Source organism: Carassius gibelio, chromosome A11, assembly GCF_023724105.1.
Source record: "Carassius gibelio isolate Cgi1373 ecotype wild population from Czech Republic chromosome A11, carGib1.2-hapl.c, whole genome shotgun sequence".
In the NCBI taxonomy this organism is placed as follows: Eukaryota; Metazoa; Chordata; class Actinopteri; order Cypriniformes; family Cyprinidae; genus Carassius; species Carassius gibelio.
Genome location: NC_068381.1, coordinates 5,079,000 through 5,099,209, shown reverse-complemented (window position 1 = coordinate 5,099,209; position 20,210 = coordinate 5,079,000). Strand labels below are relative to the sequence as shown.

Sequence of the window (20,210 nt, the reverse complement as noted above, 5' to 3'; positions counted from 1 at the left end):
ATGACAGCTGTGTCTATGTAAAGACTGTGCGAGTTCATAAAACAGCACTTTCCTGAAAGCTTGTTATTACTGCCATAATTCAGTCAGGCCTGATTTGCATATTTATCCTTATGCTATCTTGGTGTAAAACTCTCCCAGCTTTTCCTTCTGTCACGACAGAACTTTCCAGCACAGCTAACAGGGCAGGGTCAACTAAGCTGGCCTCTGAATTAAGTAGCCTAAAAGCGATCAGTGAGAATAATTTGCATGAGGATCGTTACTTTATTGGAAGGAAATGAAACCATCTGTCTGCTCAGGGTCTGCTGACCCGAGGGGCACCGAGCCATTTGATGGCTTTCAGCTCAACAGTAGTGAATGACTTCAAAGATATCAGGACAGGTGATAAAAGTGTGAAAGAGTTTTCAGAAATACTTACAGACTAAAGTCATTCTTCACAGACTGAATGCTTAGAAAACAGATGAAGGTCTGGAAAGATTCACTAAATATGGTCCACATAAAGGTTTCAATAAAGCTATTGGAAAATACACCCAAATATCTGCTTTCATTTTCAGAGCTGCACTGTTATCATTGCAAACAACTTTTGCAACAATCAGCATCTGATATATACAGTCGTGCCCAAAAATATTGGCACCCTTGGTAAATATGATTAAATAAGGCTGTGAAAATTCATCTGCATTGTTAATCCTTTAGATCTTTTATTTAAAAAAATCACAAAAATGTATCCTTTCATTGGATAATAAGAATTACTGATTTTGTATCTGTTGGTATTTGATAGAATCCATGATGCCATGTATCTAAACAAGATGTCCAGGACCTTCAGCAGAAATATAGGCCCACAACATCAACAATTCAGCAGTATATTTCATTGTACACATGGGGAACTTCTTTTCTCTGTGTTCACCAAACCCATCTTGAGTGTGTGCTGCTAAAAAGCTTGTTTTTTTTGTTTCATCTGATCATAGAAGCCATTCCCATTTAAAGTTCCAGTCATTGCTGATAACTGAAAATGCTTTAGTTTGTTTTTGAATGAGCTTGGAGAAGTTTTCTTTTAACCCTCCCAACATGTTGAAGTAGGTTTTCTGAACCAGAGACTCAACTGTTTTCTGCAATTCTCCAGCTGTGACCCTTGGAGAGTCTTTAGCTACTCACACTCTTCTTTTCACAATGCATTTGGATGACATAGACACACATCCTCTTCCAGGCAGTTTTATAACATTTTATGTTTATTGGAGATTCTTAATTATTGCCCTGATGGTGGAAATGGGAATTTTCACTGCTCTAGCTCTTTTCCTAAAGCCACTTCACCAATTTGTGAAGCTCAATTATCTTTTGCTGCACATCAGAAATATATTCTTTGGTTTTTCCCATTGTGATGGATGATTAAGGGAATTTGGCCTTTGTTTTCCCTCCTCTTTATATTTCTGTGAAACAGATAGCCAGGAGCTGGATGATTTCATGTTTATAATCATGCTGGAGTGCTCAAAATTGGAAATATGTATGGGAATATACTTCAGAGATATTTTACTCATAAGAATTTCTAGGGGTGCCAATAATTGTGTCCAAAGAGTATTTGAGAAAAACATTAATTTCATAATGATATTTCCCCTCCGTTTTTAATTTTTATTATCCAATGAAAGGATACATTTTGGGGATTTTTTTTTTATTTTTTATAAAAAATCTAAAAGATTAACAATGCAGAATAATCACAGCCTTATTTGATCATATTTACCAAGGGTGCCAATATTTTTGGCAGATCTGAAATCCTTGAAATTTGAATAAATGCATACTGTGATCAGAATTTCCCCTTTTGAGAATTTTGACTCACTTCAACAGTTCTTTGGAAGCTTAAAGGTAAGGTTGTTTCTAAATCTGACAACTTCTCAAATATATCTTGAAAGTGACACAAAAGCTCATTTTTCCCAAGAAAACATTTCTATGAAGAGACTGTTGTAAACTGACCTAACACCATAAAGTGAACACGTCAAGTATCAGAAATGTTCTCATTAAAAAATTTTACTTAAGCAGTCCCATATTAGCAACATTTCAGAATACACATTTTGATTGAGAAGATCAGTTTAGATATAATGTCTTAGTGACCTTTTTAATGAAAAATTAGAAAATGGTTCTAATAATTAAGCCAAACTGACACCTTGCAATATACATTACTGTATCTGAAAACTATTTATAAAATATTATATATAGCTAGACATTATTTACATATAATACAATCACTATACAATGTTACAGATAATCTACCCCCTTTAAGTACCATTTCACCATCTTATTAGGATATTATGTACAATATCCTATTATGTAATCAATGATTTGATAACTGAGAACTGTATCATGATATGCCTCCATATCAAATCCTCAACTAACCCTTGGCCATGCAATATCTTTAAATCAATTCGTATAAGAAAAACTTAATAGAGCAGCAGGAACTAAAAATGAGTCTGACATCAAGTAAAGCACCACAATGCTGATATAGACACTTTCCCAGAATCATTCAACATAACAAAAAATGTTGATAAAATTTAATCTAAGGTGAGGAGTTATCTTGGTTGGTCATACTAGAAATGCATTGCTGTCGACTTAATTAATAGTGAAAAGCAAATGGTCTCAGACGAAAACCTGCCAAAACACAATTCTGAAAAACCTGTCAAAGAACCATTCTCGAGAAAAAGTTAGATCTTGAGCTGCTTGTAACAATGACATCAGAGACTTAAAAAGTTTAGACTCTTCAAAAATGTACAATCGTCCAGATTTAAAAAGGACTTATCTTACCTCAGTCAGGTGAGGTGTGGGGTTGAAGCCGCACATGTTGCAGACTTGGGTGTGGCACTGGGTGCAGAGGTTGTAGTTCGGGGTCTTGGCTGGGTCTCCAGTGTTTAGCTCAGTCTTACACAGTGGACAGAAAACTTTGGGCTTTGAAGGAACTTCCTGCCGTTGTGGACCTAGCTGGGCTGTGGGTCTAGTACCCGCTGCTGGACCTGGACTAGGCCCAGGAGGTCCTGGCTGCTTCTGCGGGGGCTTGGGGGAGGAAGGTTGTTGGGCCGGTGGTGCAGTTTGCATCGGATCCACAGACATCAAATTGGTGGCCTGGTTCAAGAGTGAAGCACCGAAACCAAAGAGTTTTCCGAAGGGCTGTTCTGGTGGAGGAGGTTGACGGGATGGGGAACTTCCGGCGCTGCGGGTCTGGTCTTGTCGCTGGCCCTGAGACTGGAATCCAGGGCCTGAGCGGGACAGATCAGGCTGGGATGGGGCTTTGGCCATGCCTGGAAGAGGAATGGCACCTGGAGCAGGGGGTTTGCTTTGAGGGACAGCTTGAGGAACAGTCTGCTTCTTTGCTTCTGGGGGAGGCTGGGTCTTAGTTTGAGGTTGGGAATGGGTTTGAGGTTGGGGATGTGTTTGGGGTTGGGGTTGGGTTTGGGGCTGGGGCTGGGTCTGTGGGGGCTGTGTGGGTTGGGATACTGTCTGAGGTGGAGGTTTGCTAGGCTGGGATGGTGAGTGGATCTGCTGTTGGCTTTTCGACCGTGGCGTCTCCATATCCATCCCCAATGCCCTCTGCATTTGACAGTTCAGACACAACCACTCTTGCACCTGGGAAAGACAATGAACCAATTACTGACTATGTAATTAGATCAAAAGATCTGTCATTAATTTCACACAATGAAGAATGTCAAGGCGAAAATGTTGGAGATGATGGAGAGAGAAAGTGGTCTAGAAGACATACAATCAATTTGCTTGCAAATTTAGTAGTTTCTGAAAAGGATGTAAATAAACCCTAGCCCCAAGTCTCTGACTTTCATGCATGGCCTGTTCTACTTCTTATAGTTGTCTTACAATTTCACCAGGAGTCGACTAAAACAGAGTGGGAGAAAATAACAGAGACTCACTTTGAATGAGTAAGATCAGGATGCCCAATCTTGCCCCTTGAGGGCCACCTTTAAGAGTTTAGCTACATTTTTCTAAAAAAAAAAAAACCTGCATGGAAGATTTGGGAAACCCTGGGGACTTTGATTAGCTGGTTAAGCTTCCTGAAGGTCCACTCTACAGAGTATACATCCAAGCTACTCCATTAAACCTGCCTGGAAGTTCTGAGTAACCCTGAAGACCTTGATTAGCTGGTTTAGGCATGTTTATTTAGAGTTGGAGTTAAACTCTCCAGGATGGTGGACCAGAACATCACATGTACTGTGTTCCAAACAGCACAAGAGACATCTTTGCAGGGCACCAGGGAGTGAAAATAATAAGGAATGACTATTACAGAATGGAACACAACCAGGGCACTGGAATGTGCCCTTTTTAGTTAGCAACCGCCTAGAACACCATAGCATCCACCAACAAATGCACTACAAACCACTCTGAACAAATCAGCTGTGGCAAGTTTTACGAAAACACTTGCTATAATCAACCTGTAATACTTAATATGTATAAAACGAATACTTCAGTTGGAAATAGTAGCCGAAGTAGTAACTAATTTAACCACCGGAGTAGGAAATGGGGCCGCATCAGCAGCACTAACTGCCTAACTGACAGAGCAAACACAATTACTTCATGATGACAGAAATGTGACATGCGGCTGCAGACAATTCACTAATAGGATCAAAAGGCTCAACTGACGTCCAGTCAGGAAATTTGACTTCATGAATGGATTATATCCATTTGAGAGGTTTGATGTTGAGTATATTAGCCTGTCTAGTGTCTGTCTGCTCATGCGATATTTGGGACTGACATGTTGAGACGTGAAAGCTGACATGCTGGATTTATTATAACTGACCGACAAATCATATCATGCAAAACTCTAGCATTTGACAGCTCGACTGACACGATATGAGACTGGTTACTCTGGGAGGGTTTACGTTTATAGCTAGGAGAGGACTCAGATAAATGTGTGCTAAACAGCCTTCTACGAAAGCTTAGAGGCCCATGACTGTGATCGCTGCTGATAAAACAGCATTATATTTATACAAAATTGTGCCAGAGGTGGAGTAATAAACAAAAGAGCAATAAAGTAAATACTTAACACTGAAGGATGTTGATGCCTCAAGCTGAAAGAAAGAAAAAGTAAGCTTTATTTAAGAATACATTTATGTTGATTTGTTTGCAGATGCCACCTGGCATCTAAAGAAATGGCATTTAGACTTTGATCTGTGTGATGTAATGGCACAAATGAATCCCATTATGTATTTTATATATATATAGTACTAGATCTATGTACATAGATTTCCCAAAGCTTGTTGCTGAATCATGATGTTCCCACCTAGTTAAATAAAATCTTCTGATATTCTAAAATGTATTTTTCTCTATTTCTCATGGACAGACAAACAAACATCTCTCTCTGGACAAGGTAAATGTGTGTATGAAAGTGACAGACGCAAACACACCTCTCTCAGGGTAACATAAGATGGCTGTCACATTGGGTCAGGTGTGATAACTGATGCCTATCAATACCACATCAGTGCTCATGTAACATCTACTGACATCATGAGAGTGTGTCTCATTATTGACCAAAACAGCCATGTGCAAACAACTACCGAAAAGCTTACATGTGAATGTGAAATGATGTGTGGCAAAGTATGGTGACCCATACTCGGAATTTGTGTTCTGCATTTAACCCATCTAAGTACACACACACAGTAGTGAACACACAAACACACACCGTGAACACACACCCGGAGTCTAACTCTTTATAACTATTAGGCCACAGCTGCCCCAACAGCTGGCTTCCACAAAAATATTAAGAATCACAACGGTTCTCAACTTTGTTAATAATAAGAAAGGTTTTTTGAATGGCAAATGAGCATTTTAGAATGATTTCTGAAGGATCATGTGACTCTGAAGACTGTAATAATGTAATAATGATGTTGAAAATTCAGCTTCGCATCACAGGAATAAATTATATTTTAGATAAGTTAAAATACAAATACGTTATTTTAAATTGTAATAATATTTTACAGTATTACTGTATTTTTGATCAAATAAATTCTGCCTTGGTAAGCATAAGAGTAAAAAATATCTTTCTGTGCCTGAACATTAAAATATTAGTGTATATCAGTCACTTTATATCTTATATCTAAATAGCTACCTATATTAAATTTAGTATTATAGTTAAAACTAACTATAATAAGCTAAACTTTACAGAAATTGTACTGGTCATTTTCTGCCAGGACATTAACCATTTTTCTGCAGATTTTTTTTTTTACATTGTTGATATTGTAACAATATAATGCCAATATCACACTCTGAATATTGGCATTGGCATATATAGATCTCAAAAATAAATAATACATTTTAAAAATGAACTGCAGCTTTGCCATCTGATGTGTCATTGCACTGCGGTACTGACTCATTTATCTTCTCTATAGCATTTGCACATGAACACATATGTACAAACGGTTTTCAATTAACCATTATCTGCATCACAGTACTTTTCATCTTTTTAACATGAATCCGTTTAACAAAACTAATAAGAACTACTGAAATATAATGGCTTAATGGCTGTTCCAGAAATTACGTTTATAAGTAAATGATCTCGCTTGCAAGAGCTTCTAGGTTATGAAGAAAGATAATGAGCAGATTTCTCAAAGCCAGACGTGTCACACGCAATCATTATTCTTATGATTAACTCAAAACAATCTTGAAGGATTTAACTCGAACACAGAAATTTGTAACCTTTCATCTAAGCGCAGTAAATATATTAAAAGGCCTGAAAAATAATCAGTGCCCTTTTGATGCCCACAGTTCATCGGTCTGTGAATTCAACCAGCTGTTTGGATATTGAGTGATTCTTTGCTGAGATTTTGCAGTGTGGATGTAGCTTGCCAACAAGGGTTTGTGTGGTGGTCATCAGGTCAAACTATAAGCCTGTTTGTGTTTGTGTTTGTGTGTGCTAGTTGGTGATGATGTCTCTAGAAATGTTTGTCAATCATATTGAAGGACAGGGCAGTAGTCAGATTTAAATATCAGCAGCAGAGACAGCAGACTCTTTGTGTGTGACATGTCTGCACTTGTCATTCAAACACAGCAGATAAACACACTCAATACCCATTAGACAATGGGTAATTACAGAACGACGCACACAGACAACAGGTTTGGGTCACCTGTGCCAATCTGCTCTTGTATTTGCTCTTCAAGCTCCAAAAGAGTAACAAAAACTCCATTAAAGTGATTTGTATGACCACATATATACAATAGCTTTGTCTGGAGAACTAATGGTCAGAACCAATGACCAGTAACCAATTCTGATCTTAAATCTCTGTCAAATCTGATGTTAATTCTAAATCTCTACATGATTGTGAATGAGATTTTAGAGCTTCTGCAGATAAGATTATCAATATATGGCTTGATAAACAATTGTATGGGATACTTGACTGTGTCTTTAGATCATAGAGCTTAACCAATTATCTAATTACTTGATTGCTCCCTGCTTCTAAGCTGCCATTATGGTGAAGCCACTGGAAGTGTTCAAAGGGCCATATTGCTATTCTCTACCTGCAGGGGGCCTCATTGTCTGACAGCCAAAACACTAACCTAAAATCACTCTATCTGAAGTGTATCAATGACACAGGAATAGTTTTTAGGATATGTGTATGTATCATGACATGTATGTGTCCTTCAGACGCTATCTGTAATACTGATGCAATAATTCAAGCGGCATAAGTAGGGTGTGCAGTTCATACGGGACACGTGCCGGCCAGGATTTTAATATTGCATAAAACATCAAAAACAGTTTGACCAATAACATGCAGGTATTGTATATAATCGACCATACATAATCGAATTATGGGGCTGCCCATGAGATGGTGAGATCTACTTGGAATGATCAAAGCGATGCAAATATGCGCACGTTTGTTTGTTCGTTTGACTAGAAGCGTCGCTGCACACTGATCAAAAAGACACTAAAGTAGTTGCGAGAGCGGTTCGAAAGCATAAGGATCCATCTGCTCTTGCCTCTATAGCTCTCATGAATGTCACACAACGATCGACCTGCACAGTGCAAACAGCCAAAACCTGGATATTTTAGGCAATATTAAAATCCTGGCCGGGAATATACAATATATACTACAATACAAGCCTCTGTTACGATATTACGATAACCTTTTATGCAGGGAAAATTCCAGACATTATAAGGTACGTGCACAGTAAATGGTTATTATGATTTTTGCATCATAAGAATGAACAGGGATAGGTTAGGTGATGTTTTCTGATTAAAATCGTACAATTTCCTATTGATTCAATAGAATGTATGGGAATAGCAAAAATAACTCCATAGCAAGAGCTGCATAAAAACTGAGGATTTAAATGGTCTCTTTTACCAGGAATAAAAAAAACGCACAGTTTTAAGATCAACAAGAGAGTGACAAAAAATAATGACTGCACCCATAATCTCTTTATAGGACTCCGCCCATCCCAAGTCCCGCCCTTTCTCCAAATATGGAGTTGTGTTCCAATTGTTGCTCGCCCTATTCATTCAAACTACATGTTCTCATTTTTGGCATCGCGGAAACATTTAAAAATTAAAATCTAACATTCAAAGTGACACATGCATACATACATACATACATACATACAATATATATATATATATATATATATATATATATATATATATATATATATATATATATATATATATATATAGATTTCCATGTACAAAAATATTTACATAACATCAAACTAATATCCTTGTAGATACTGCTTAACATTTACAATGTTAGTCTTGCAAGTCTAACAATATACTGCATTCAATTGGGAGTTACACATGGACGTGCAGGATCTGTGCATATTTAAACAAGCATCTTTTTTATGTGTTCTTATGTATGTGCGCAAAGATTAGATGCGATTTATGAGAAACTAAATGTGTACAGGTTCATGCTAATTTCCCTCAGAGTGCATCCACACACACATACACAAACACACTTCTTCCACTGATCTACACCCAAATGATGGTGCAGCACCCGAGATATTGATTAGTCAGCTGGTGTGAGAGAGAGAATCCATGAGAAGAGGAGAATCTCTCACTGAGACACTGAGCTGAATACTAACACACACACACACTGCAGAGCACGCTGCACCCTTTACAGAGCTCGGTTATTAATATATTCACTGTACACAGCTCACACAGTCACATTTATAGAAAAGGTTCACATAAAAATGACATTTTTATTATGATTTACTCATTATATCATCCCAAACTAGGGTTTTCATAATATACTGGTCATTTGACGTTAAATGTGATATTTAAAAAACAAAATATTGATATCATGCTAATACATTAACATTAGATTAGGTTAATAATGCATCGTTGTTTTTCAAAATAAATGAAATTTTATTTATGAGCGCAGCTATTTTCCTCACATATGACAAACAGAGTTAAATTTGAGTCATTTTTCGTTAATTGAATCTTCAGTGAGTTAACATGAGAAATCCTGTGACCAAATAACTGAGCCAGTGGTTTAAAATTGAGAATCAGATCCGTGGATGAATTGTTCTTTTGCATCGATTCTTGTCAATGAACTAGCTGATGTGATTCATAAACTCAACCGGATGATTCATTCAACTCACCGACTCAATGATCCAGACATGCCAGTTCTTGAATGAATAGTTCAATTGAACAACAATAAATACTAGTCTGTTTCACACACAAATCTAGACTTCACACACGTTCACCTGTACCTTTTAAGGGTGAACTATCATTATATTTAAAAGAACAGCATACAAATTGTTACATTAGGCTATCTACTAAGGGAATTGTTAAATATGTAGTTTTGCTCTCTTCCACCTGTGCACAGTATATATTTAGTATAAGAAGGATATAAAAAAATAAAAAAAATCTTGTTTTACAACGCAGCTGGTGAGACAGACAGAACGAGAGGATGAAATGACATGGATATGGAGAACAGGTGAAAAGCAAACAGACAAGCAGATGGAGTCACAATCAAAGAGTCGTGTAGACAAATAGAGACACATCAGCTGCACAGACAGTCACGTCGACAGCATTCTGTGGCATAAGAGCAGAGCGACAGATAGAGGAGGCGAACTGCTGCCTGTTTCCAGACTAAAGCGGTTGAGACAGACTGAATGCTGCAGTTTCCTAACAACAAACCACAACAGCAAAGCGCCGAGCCGAAACTGGGACGAGACGTATCAAAAGAGCATTCTGAAGGCCCCCTAATACTTTAAATATCTAACACCACACAAGAACACAACCCAGCTTCACTCCCGTCTCAACGGGCTCCAGATTCATAAACGAATTCTTCTCTATGAGCATTAGACCAAACTGACAGCTTATCAGAGCATATGAAGCACAAATAAAGCGGATTAATGGAAATGTGCTGGTGAGGAGTTTTAAAGGTATACAACCAGAGTACCACAGTGCACACTTAATGGGTAGTTTATAAATGAGGTGTTTAAAGATGATTAAAAACTACATCAGTTTGCCTTAATGAATGTGACACGTTACAAGAGAAATGTTTCTGTGAGCAGTAATGATCATAATAACAAAGTAATGAGAAAACTGAACTCTCCATTAGGGAGGAAATCAAAATGCTAAGCTATAGCTGCACTCGTTGTGTTAAAATTACCTTAATTATGCGTTTGTGGCTGTAAGGTTTTCACAACCTGGTTGGAAACATAATTGCAACACTGAATTTTATAACTGGTCCAATTTTAGGGACTTGTATACAGTGGTACATTTTTGCATTTTTTACAACGCTTCAGTATTATACTATCACTAGTGTGGTGGTAATAATAACAATATAAATACTAAATAATGATTGAATCAAAACAATGTATGCATTTTTAACACTTCTTCAGGATAATACAATTGCTTATTATTATTATACAATACAAAATGCTTATTATTATTATTATTACTACATCAGAAAATTTTATTGTTGTGTTTATAACAAACTATTATTAATAGTTTGTTAATAATAATGATGATATTAATAATAATAATAATTAAATCTAAATAATTTATAAAATGTTTACATTGCTTCATTGTAATACATTCAATAATATTATTGCATCGAATAATTAAATTAGTAATTTATTTACATTTATGATGATGATAATAATAATAACATTTTTCAACACTGGTCATCAAATCCTCTGGTGAAAAATACAAGTCTATTAATGGTGGCAGGTGCAAGGTTAATTTATTCAAAAAAAACTGTCTCACTCACAGAATTTAAGGAATTTCAAGTTCATTTAGATTCAGATGTGACTTAAGATGTGGATGATATGTTTACTTTACAAAGTTGCCTGTCCATTGCTTGTCCATTCTCACCAGTTTGATTAGCTGCAGTATGAAAAGTTACAGATAGTTTGGTAGCCAACACATATTTCTGATTTGAAATTTCCAGTCACTTTACAAGACTTTATTATAATATCTAAATATTATAAATAATATATAAACAAACTATGCTTAACCATTAGCAAAACTAGCACAAAACAGTTGGTTAGCCACCCACATAATGATCTCTTATTCAGCGTTACGATCATCGCCATAGAAACAAATCAATTCAGAATCCAAGGACGTAAACAGCTCTGAGTTGTCAACACGTAATTATGGTAATTTCCTAAATGTTGTGAATGCAGCTTAGATGGCGAAGGCTGCAATATTCCACATGGTCTAGATGTGACCTCCAGGTAATCGAAAAGTTAGACATTTGTGCTATGTGAAACATTTAAAGGTTTTCCTATCACCAAACTCACAGAAACATTAAGTGTGGAAAAAATGACTATTTCTCATAAACTATTTCTATTACTACACAGTATGCACATGAATGCATATTTTGTGCATTAGCGGCAAAAGCGGGGCATGCATCCGTCTCTTTAACACATGACAGATCCTATTGTCTTGGAGAGGCAGCGAGACACTGTGCCATTTAGAAGAAAAGAACAGTAGTGTATTGTTTGATTAATAATGTTTGCGTGGTGAGCGATGCATTCTTACTCAGCCCTCAGAGACCAGCAGCCATTTCACACATCAGTTCAATATCAACTCAAGCACTTCTGAGCCAATTTTACTATGTGCTGTTAGATATGACTGAGCTAAAAGTGGAAAGTAAGGCGATAGCCACAGGCGATTAAAGTATTTGACTGAGATTAATCCCATAATTTGTCTGTGGATAAACATATATTAACACATTCTGCTCCTTTTCAGGAAAAAGTCTAAACAGTATACGGCTTTTAAGTTCAAATGCCCCTTTTAAGGCAAAACATTTATAAAAATAAGATTAATAAAACTATGAAAATTAAACACAGCAAAACAATAAAATCAAACTATGCAAATATAAAAAATAAATATGTAAAACTTAAATTAAATTTAACAATAGCTTGGCAAATAACTGAAGTAATATAAGTAACTGAAATAAATGAAAGCTAAATAGAAACAAAAATGTAATAACATTTACAAAAACATAAAACGAAATGACTAATATTTTAAACTGAAATGCTGATTTAAAATACTAATAAACGCTACAACAATACTATAAATAGTATATAAATAATACTCAGATTAATGGAAATGGCTTCGGCCAGCTACTTCTAGTCATCCAGGTCAGCTTCAAACATATTCCAAATCAAAAATAATATTTGACAGCAGCAGCATCATAAATGTTGTTACCTCACCTCAAATCTTAAACTACATTTTCCTTACTACTAAATATCCAAGATCCAGATATCTAAATGTCTAATATAATATATAGTGTCAGAAAATTATAAAATACATCATCCATGCACTCGGTGTAGAAAATGCATATGGTGTATATATTAAGTATTTAATGTGGTAACCAAGTGCTGCCTAGGCACATTTATGTAATGGTAGGAAATCAAATTAAATCAAAACGTCAGAAAATCACAAAAGCCATCATCAATGCACTTTAAAAATAAATATGGTATGTATTTAGAAATGCATATGGTAACCAAATAACGTGCAAATGCTGCTTGGGCATATTTGTGTAATGGTGGAAAAATAGCATGAAATCTCTAGGGCCGTGGCGGTGTGTGTGTGAGTGTATTCTTTGTGTTTGTGCTGTGATGTGTGTGTTGTAGCCCAGATGGCCCAACACTCAGTTTCTGTTGTCAGTCCCATGATGAATCCACTAGATAGCGTGAAAACAGAAAACGTGAGACATCCGAAGCCAGAATGCAGGACCGATCTATTAGGTTTCACGTTCCTGTCAAAACACAGATTTGCAAAGAACTCGTGGAGCGAGAAGAATTCATGATGTTCACATTCCACCGTCATTACCCCAGGGTTTTCGGAGAGAACAGTGCTTATGTGCCAAACAAGCACAATTATTTTTAGCTTCCTTAACTACCTGACTCTCTTCTTTCTACATTTGCACATCATCCATCTGTCCGTCCCGTTCTCGCCTTTGATCCTCCACTGGTTTTCTCCGGCAAGAGGAATGGAAGATCGTTGCAGAGACAGAGCAGGATCTATAAATAGAGGATCAGCCAATGGCAGAGTGGAACCACATCTTGTTTGCTGGTGACTACTGGAGTGTGTCAGAGCCACTTTCTCTTTCCTTCTATCATTCCTTCCCCACCCTGCTATTTATTTGTCCGTATATCCCTGGATCCCACATCCCACTCAGTGTTGTCACCATCATGTCAAGCCCCTCTCTCTCTTTCTCCAGGTGTCTGTTGCATAGTGATCAGATGGCCGCTCTTTTTCCTCTTCACCAGCTGTTCTTGCTTCTTGTCTCATGTTCTCTCCGCTTTGTTCTCCAAGAGACATTTAGAGTTCAACTTTAACATGATATCTTTACACTACACTAAACCCTCTGAACAAAATATTACTACTGGAATAGTCCAACCATCATATATAGGAAGCTTCCTACTAAGCTGCAACGTAACTGAAATGACGCCTCATTAGTCATCAATTTGTAACGCTCTATATACAGTAGGCAGTAACTCACTGCATCATACAAACTGCATGTGAAGTGCAGAGGAACCCCAACTAACAAAAGAGTTTGAAGTTAGCATATTGCTTATCTAACAAAACAAGTCTTGAGTGGGCACAAATGCATTTCAGATTGGGTAATATTGTGTAAGTTAGAAAATATTTTGTTGAATTTATAATATTTACAGCTTATATTATCCAGTTTTAAATAATATAGTATTTATAAATCTGTGTGTGTGTGTGTATATATTTGAGTTATTACAAAAAGAAAACTATTTTATCTGGTTACAATATTACCCACTTTTTGTCCAAATTTACACTTTGGATGTTGGCTGTCATGACATATCTGTGACATTTGGGTGACTATATAATAACGCAATAAATTTCATTGGTATTTTATATATATATATATATATATATATATATTTTTTTTTTTTTTTTTTTTTTTTTTTTGCTGTTATTAATATTATCATTATTATTATTTTAGTTTTCTTTCTCTATTTTGATTCTTGTTGGTAATATGACTTGTGCTATTCACTGGTTGTTGAATAAAAAAAAATGCTCCATTAATCCTGGTGTTATTTAATAATGCCTGAGATAATTCACTAAATCTGATCGCGTCTACAGTTTGCCAGTGGCAGAACAAGCTCTAATAGGAAATCTTGAGAGTGAAAGCAACAGTCACTAAGGAGGTGAGGCTTAGCAGAGTGTCAATTCCACATCACACCGCCCTGCACCTTATTTCTAACAAGTTCTTCCTCATTTTATTTTTTAAAGCAAAGTGATAGGAAAAGCCAGTGAACTGCTTCCACTGGTATATTTCTCACCTCTACTCTACTACATACAGCACAGTTAATAGCCTGTATTATCACAATGTCTGCTGTTTCACTAATTAATTTACGCTTGGCTCATGCTTGATGCATAAAAACTATAATTTTAACATTTGCTTTTGACATAAAAATCTAAACTCAACCATTATTGCTGTATTTCTGTTTTGCAGAGATCTTTAGTAATTTAAACCATATGCTCATAAAGCATCTGCTCTTACAGCACTTGAACTCTGAAATTACACACCAGATGACATATTTCCCATCATTTTGTCACATGTAGCTGGAACTGATAGCAGAGCTGTTAAAAACGCTGAGTTAGCGCTGTTTGCTATGTGCTGCAACATCAGTCTAAATCAAGTGTCAGAGCCACTTTGTAGTGTCCACCATTCTACAGGGGCCCAATTAATTCAATCTTGTCTTTATAAAGCACAGCAGGGCTCTAAAACTCCCCCATCGAATTTCAAAAAATTATCTCTTTTGTGAAAAAAGTGGAGATATGATAGATCATTGATATATCCGTATATCCAAGATCAACACTTTCAGCTGTTGACTCACCATACTATATACTTAGTTCACTGGCTTTTCCATTGTATATATATATATATATATATATATATATATATATATATATATATATATATATATTAAGATCATGACATACTCATAGATCGATTACAAAACTATAAAGGTATTCAAGGGCAGGTTCTAAGATGTTTTTAGATCCTAAGTGTCCGATCGCTACCACTTGATTACATCTTTAATTGATTTTTCTGTACATTTCTGCCAAATATAAACTGCCAGTCACCACTGACTATTATTAACTAAATAATACTAAATAATGTAGAAACTTAGTTTTCTATAAAGTTCCCTAAAAAGGGTTATACAAATACACTTTAATTTAATTTAATTTAATTTAATTTAATTTAATTTAATTTAATTTAATTTAATTTAATTTAATTTAATTTAATTTAATTTAATTTAATATGTGAGCAATATCACACTCATAGACATGATATGGCTGTACATTGGCCAATCATGCCGACACAGCCACACAGACATGTTGCATTATTCAACAGTTTGATGGCACGAGTGTGTAAAAACATAAGAAAAACAACAGCGGCATGTCTTTAAAAATCCTATTTTGTGAAGACCTACTTTCTTCCACCACGCATACAAATTTCAATTTGACAGTGTAACAGCCCAAGCCTCCGTCACCAATTTGAAAACTTCAATTTAGAACTAGTGACGGAGGAACGTTGAGTTTCTTCATTGAAGGCTTATTGTTTTACTGTATTAAAAGCTTATTATGTAGAATATTATAAGAGAGAGATGAACTGAGCGAGTTCGCTCACAAGAAAACATCAGTTTGAATGTCTGCTGAGAAAAGCAATATCTTTGTTGTACTATTCTTTCATGTGTTGAGGACAGCGCTGCTCAGTGCATTTGTTAACAGCATCTTACAAGTTATTATTAAAAAAAAAAAAAAAACTTTAAAGTTTCAGTCTCTGTCAGTATAAAAGTCTTTACTGCTGACTCGTAAAACACTGTTTCCCAATACTGCTATTATGTACATCAAATATTATTTATTGAATAATAAACAACAAAAACAGCCATCATAAAAGTTTCTAGACAATTCAGTGAAAAGTAACTTACAAAAGCAACGCTCCAATATATAGCATTAGAGTTACACAAAAAATAACATGATGAGATTTTGTCCTCAGCCAAAACAGTTTGCTCTTGAACAAATAATAGATTAATGAGACCAAAGACTGCCCATCAGATTTACCCACAACAAATTATATCTCATGTTTAACCACTATAGAGACATCAGAGCCAGCAGCAAATTCCAGAAGATCTGGCCAAGGTGAGGCTGCTCTAGGCCACTTAATGAAGCCTGAACTCTCGCTGATGCCCTGGAGCTCACATTAGGAATTAGATTTAGAATTAGAATCCAGTTCAGGAATAAATCACACTTCAAAACATCTTTAAATACAAAAGTAATGATTTCACGATATTACTGTTTTTTGTTGTATTTTAATATTTGATTGGTAGTGTATGTAAGCCATCTTGCTTTATTTGATGGCCTAAATTAAGACCACCCATTCAATCACACATTCCTGTCTCCAAAGAGACGCATCTTTTTGACTGGCTAATACTGAACTGTTGTGTAAAGAGCTGTCATGGAAACAAATGTGATTTCAGGACACCCATTTCAGTTAAATCTGCCAGGTATAGTCAAGGATTTTAATGAGTAGTATTCCTAAAAATATATTGTGGCGAGTGGGGCAGGGCCGAGAGGCGTGGGAACGAGGGGTGGGGCGCAGGTGTAGCTCATCTCCAATCACTACACCTGGCCTCACTCCTCGTTCCCACGCCTCTCGGCCCCGCCCCACTCGCCACATATATGCTTACAGCTTCTTTCTTCTTTACTTTTAAAGGGAAAGTTCACCTAAAAATGAAAAGTCTGTCATTATTTACTCACTCTTAAACTTTATTTATTTTCATCATGTTCCAAAATGATGAACACAAAGTATCACAAAAGTGATACTTGTACTATATTTTCCAAGACTATAAAAACTCCTACAGTAGTTTTTTGAGAGGAACAGGCCAAAAGTCATTATTCATTATTCAAAAAAATTCTTTCTCTCTGCTGATGTTCTAGAATCAAATATATGGCACCACTGATGTCAATGATGTTCTATAGATTGATAGATTAATTTTGCTTTCAAGATTTCAAACGTTATTTATTCCTGTGATCAAAGCTGAATTTTCAGCATCATTACTCCAGTCTTCAGTGTCACATGATCCTTCAAAAATCATTCTAATATACTGATTTGCTGCTCGAGAAACATAAATGTTTAAAAATATATATGTTGTGCTGCTAAATATTTTCATGGGGGGAAAGAAATCATTATTTTTTGACTAAATAAGTTAGTTATTTAAAAAACTTTAAAAGAACAAATTTATTTGAAACTATTTTTATAACTGTAAAAATGTAACTTTTAATCAGTTATGTAAAGGTAGCATAATTGCTGAATAAAAGTATTAATTTCTTTCAGAATCATGAAATATCTTACTGACGCCAAACTTGTAGCTCATACTGTTATTCATCAGGACAGGTCAAGTTGCTAAATACTGAATGTGTGTTGATAACCATGACAATTTCTAGACTATTTTTGCAGCTTAGTTTCCATAAATATTCTCAAAGGGCTGGAAAGAGATTACTATAGTGAACATTTACTTATAACAGCTTTCTGTATCTGTGATTCTCTGTCTGAACTGTTTAACTGTTCAACCCTTTTAAAATTTCCCTCAACTACTAACAATGGGACTGTTTTGTATTTCCCCTCTCAATGGCTTTGCTGCAGTTGAAGCCCAGGACAGTAGATCCCCAAAAATCACTTTAGAGCCCTTCTTTGCTGATCTCCTTTCTGTGATCATGAGCTGTCAACATCCCCTCCTCTCCGTCCCCTTGTCCATTGCCTAATTTACACTTGCAGGATTTAAAGCGTCGCCAGCCATTTGCACCTTTGAGGAACCTCCTCAAACACGTTGAAACAATCTCACCCTCACACGCTCAGCCGTGCACCCTCTCGCTCTCCCACACATGCATCTCTGAACACCGGCTCAGTCTTTCCGCTGCATCCTACACGCAGAAACACCGAAAAAACACAGGCACACATTCTCATTCGCCCCAGAGGACTCTCTTGTGAGCAGTTCCAGGTTGTGTGCAGTGTGTGTCCTGACTCCTGGGTATGTGCCAGATGGAGGCCGAGACCAAGCGTAGGATTCATTACCCAGAGCTTTTTGTTTAACACATCTCCTCCTCTCTCCAAGCTAACAGTAATACTTTATTCGAAAATCAACAATTGGGCTGCAGTGCTTGCTCTTTTTCATCACTGTTATATCACACTGTTGATTTACACGCCAGATGACATATTTCCCATGATTTTGTCACATGTAGCTGGAACGGACAGCAGAGCTATTAAAAATGCTGTGAGTATTCAGACTCGAACTGGAAGAGTTCATACAGAGGAATAAATGGCGGATATTCTTTTATGTTTTAGAAGAAAAGTCACCTATGCTCACCAAGGCTGTATTTATTTGATCAAAAATATTGTAAAAACTAGCTGCTAAATTTTTTTTCTGATATAACGTATAATAAAATAATAATAAAGGTTTAACGTTATAAAAATAAAAAAGTAATTTGTTTCATATTACAACTGTACCATTACAATAATAATATTTATGTTTAATTTCTGTTTTCAGTATTTTTTTATTTTTTTTTTGACAGAAATATACAGGGAGTACATTGTGTAATATTATTACAATTGAAAAAATCTTACTGACCACAAACTTCTGAAGGGTAGTGTACGACTAAAAATGTTGAATGAACATGCATCGTGTTGCTTACCTCAGTGAGGTGAGGGTTGGGGTTGAATCCGCATTGGTTGCACACCATGGAGCGGCATTGTGTGCATGTACTGCAGTTTGGCTGGCCGTCTGTGGTGCCCGTCAGATCTGCGGTCTTGCACACCGGACAGAGCTTTCTGCTGGGCATGGGTGCGATCTGGGGTAAAGAATAGGGCGAGGTGGGAGCGCTGCTTCCAGGAGAGACGGGATGTCCACCTTTGCTGCTCCCCACATCCACCTGGAGGTTCTTCCGTGCAGCCTGACCCGGCCCCTGAGGCTGCGTTGGTGCTCCGGGACCGGGTCCTGCACCTGGCGGACCCCCAGGTTTGGGTCCCATGCTCGGGTCTGTCTGATTGGGTTTGCCTTGGATACTGTGAAAAGAGATAAAAAAAAGACATCAGAGTGTGAATTAAAGCAGAGGTGTGGCATATGTTTGAAATCAGTGATAGCTGAACACTTTGTTGGATCCATCTGCCCAGGGAGATTTAAAGAGCTTTATGCCTCAGCTTCTTAAAGTTTTTTGAATGAGAATAGAGAGATAAATCAATACAGCAGGGACTTTTCACACTTCTCCAAAAAAATGTGAAACTATTATCTGCGGTGACAGGGGTTTCCTCTTCAGATAAGCTCATTTAATTGTCGGAAAAATGTTCATTCTTGAACTTTGACCTAGAACAGAAGCTGCTTAGTGGCAAAGTGACAAAATGATGGCTATTGTAAATGGTTTGTGTAAAAGACTTCACAACAATACACTGTTCACAACTGACTGTACTACAACAATAAAAAGTATTAATTATTATTATTTCTACGTTTAGAATATATTATAATATGATAATTGTTATAATAATCAGATATTATTATTAATAATATAAATGTCATATTGTTAAAAATAATATAAAACATAATAATAACAATAATAATAAAACATGTTATGTTTTTACAGTGTGTTGTCATTAATATAAAAAATAGTTGTTATAATAATAATGCATGTTTATACAGTAGTCTAATTTTAATTAAGTTATAAGTGTGATTTATTGTCATAATAAATT

At 36.3% G+C, this 20,210-nt stretch overlaps 1 protein-coding gene across 1 annotated transcript in view; it reads right to left on the bottom strand.

Moving 5' to 3' along the window:
• LOC128022108 (protein bassoon-like) overlaps nucleotides 1–19,517 on the bottom strand; it is a 67,242-nt gene extending 47,725 nt beyond the window's left edge. The window contains exons 1-2 of the mRNA XM_052609356.1: nucleotides 19,163–19,517; nucleotides 2,785–3,600 (exon numbers count right to left, since the gene is read on the bottom strand). Coding sequence (XP_052465316.1) covers nucleotides 2,785–3,600; nucleotides 19,163–19,498 — 1,152 coding nt within the window. The 5' untranslated portion in view covers nucleotides 19,499–19,517. The remainder of the gene's footprint in view (nucleotides 1–2,784; nucleotides 3,601–19,162) is intronic.
• Between the last annotated feature and the right edge of the window lie 693 nt (nucleotides 19,518–20,210).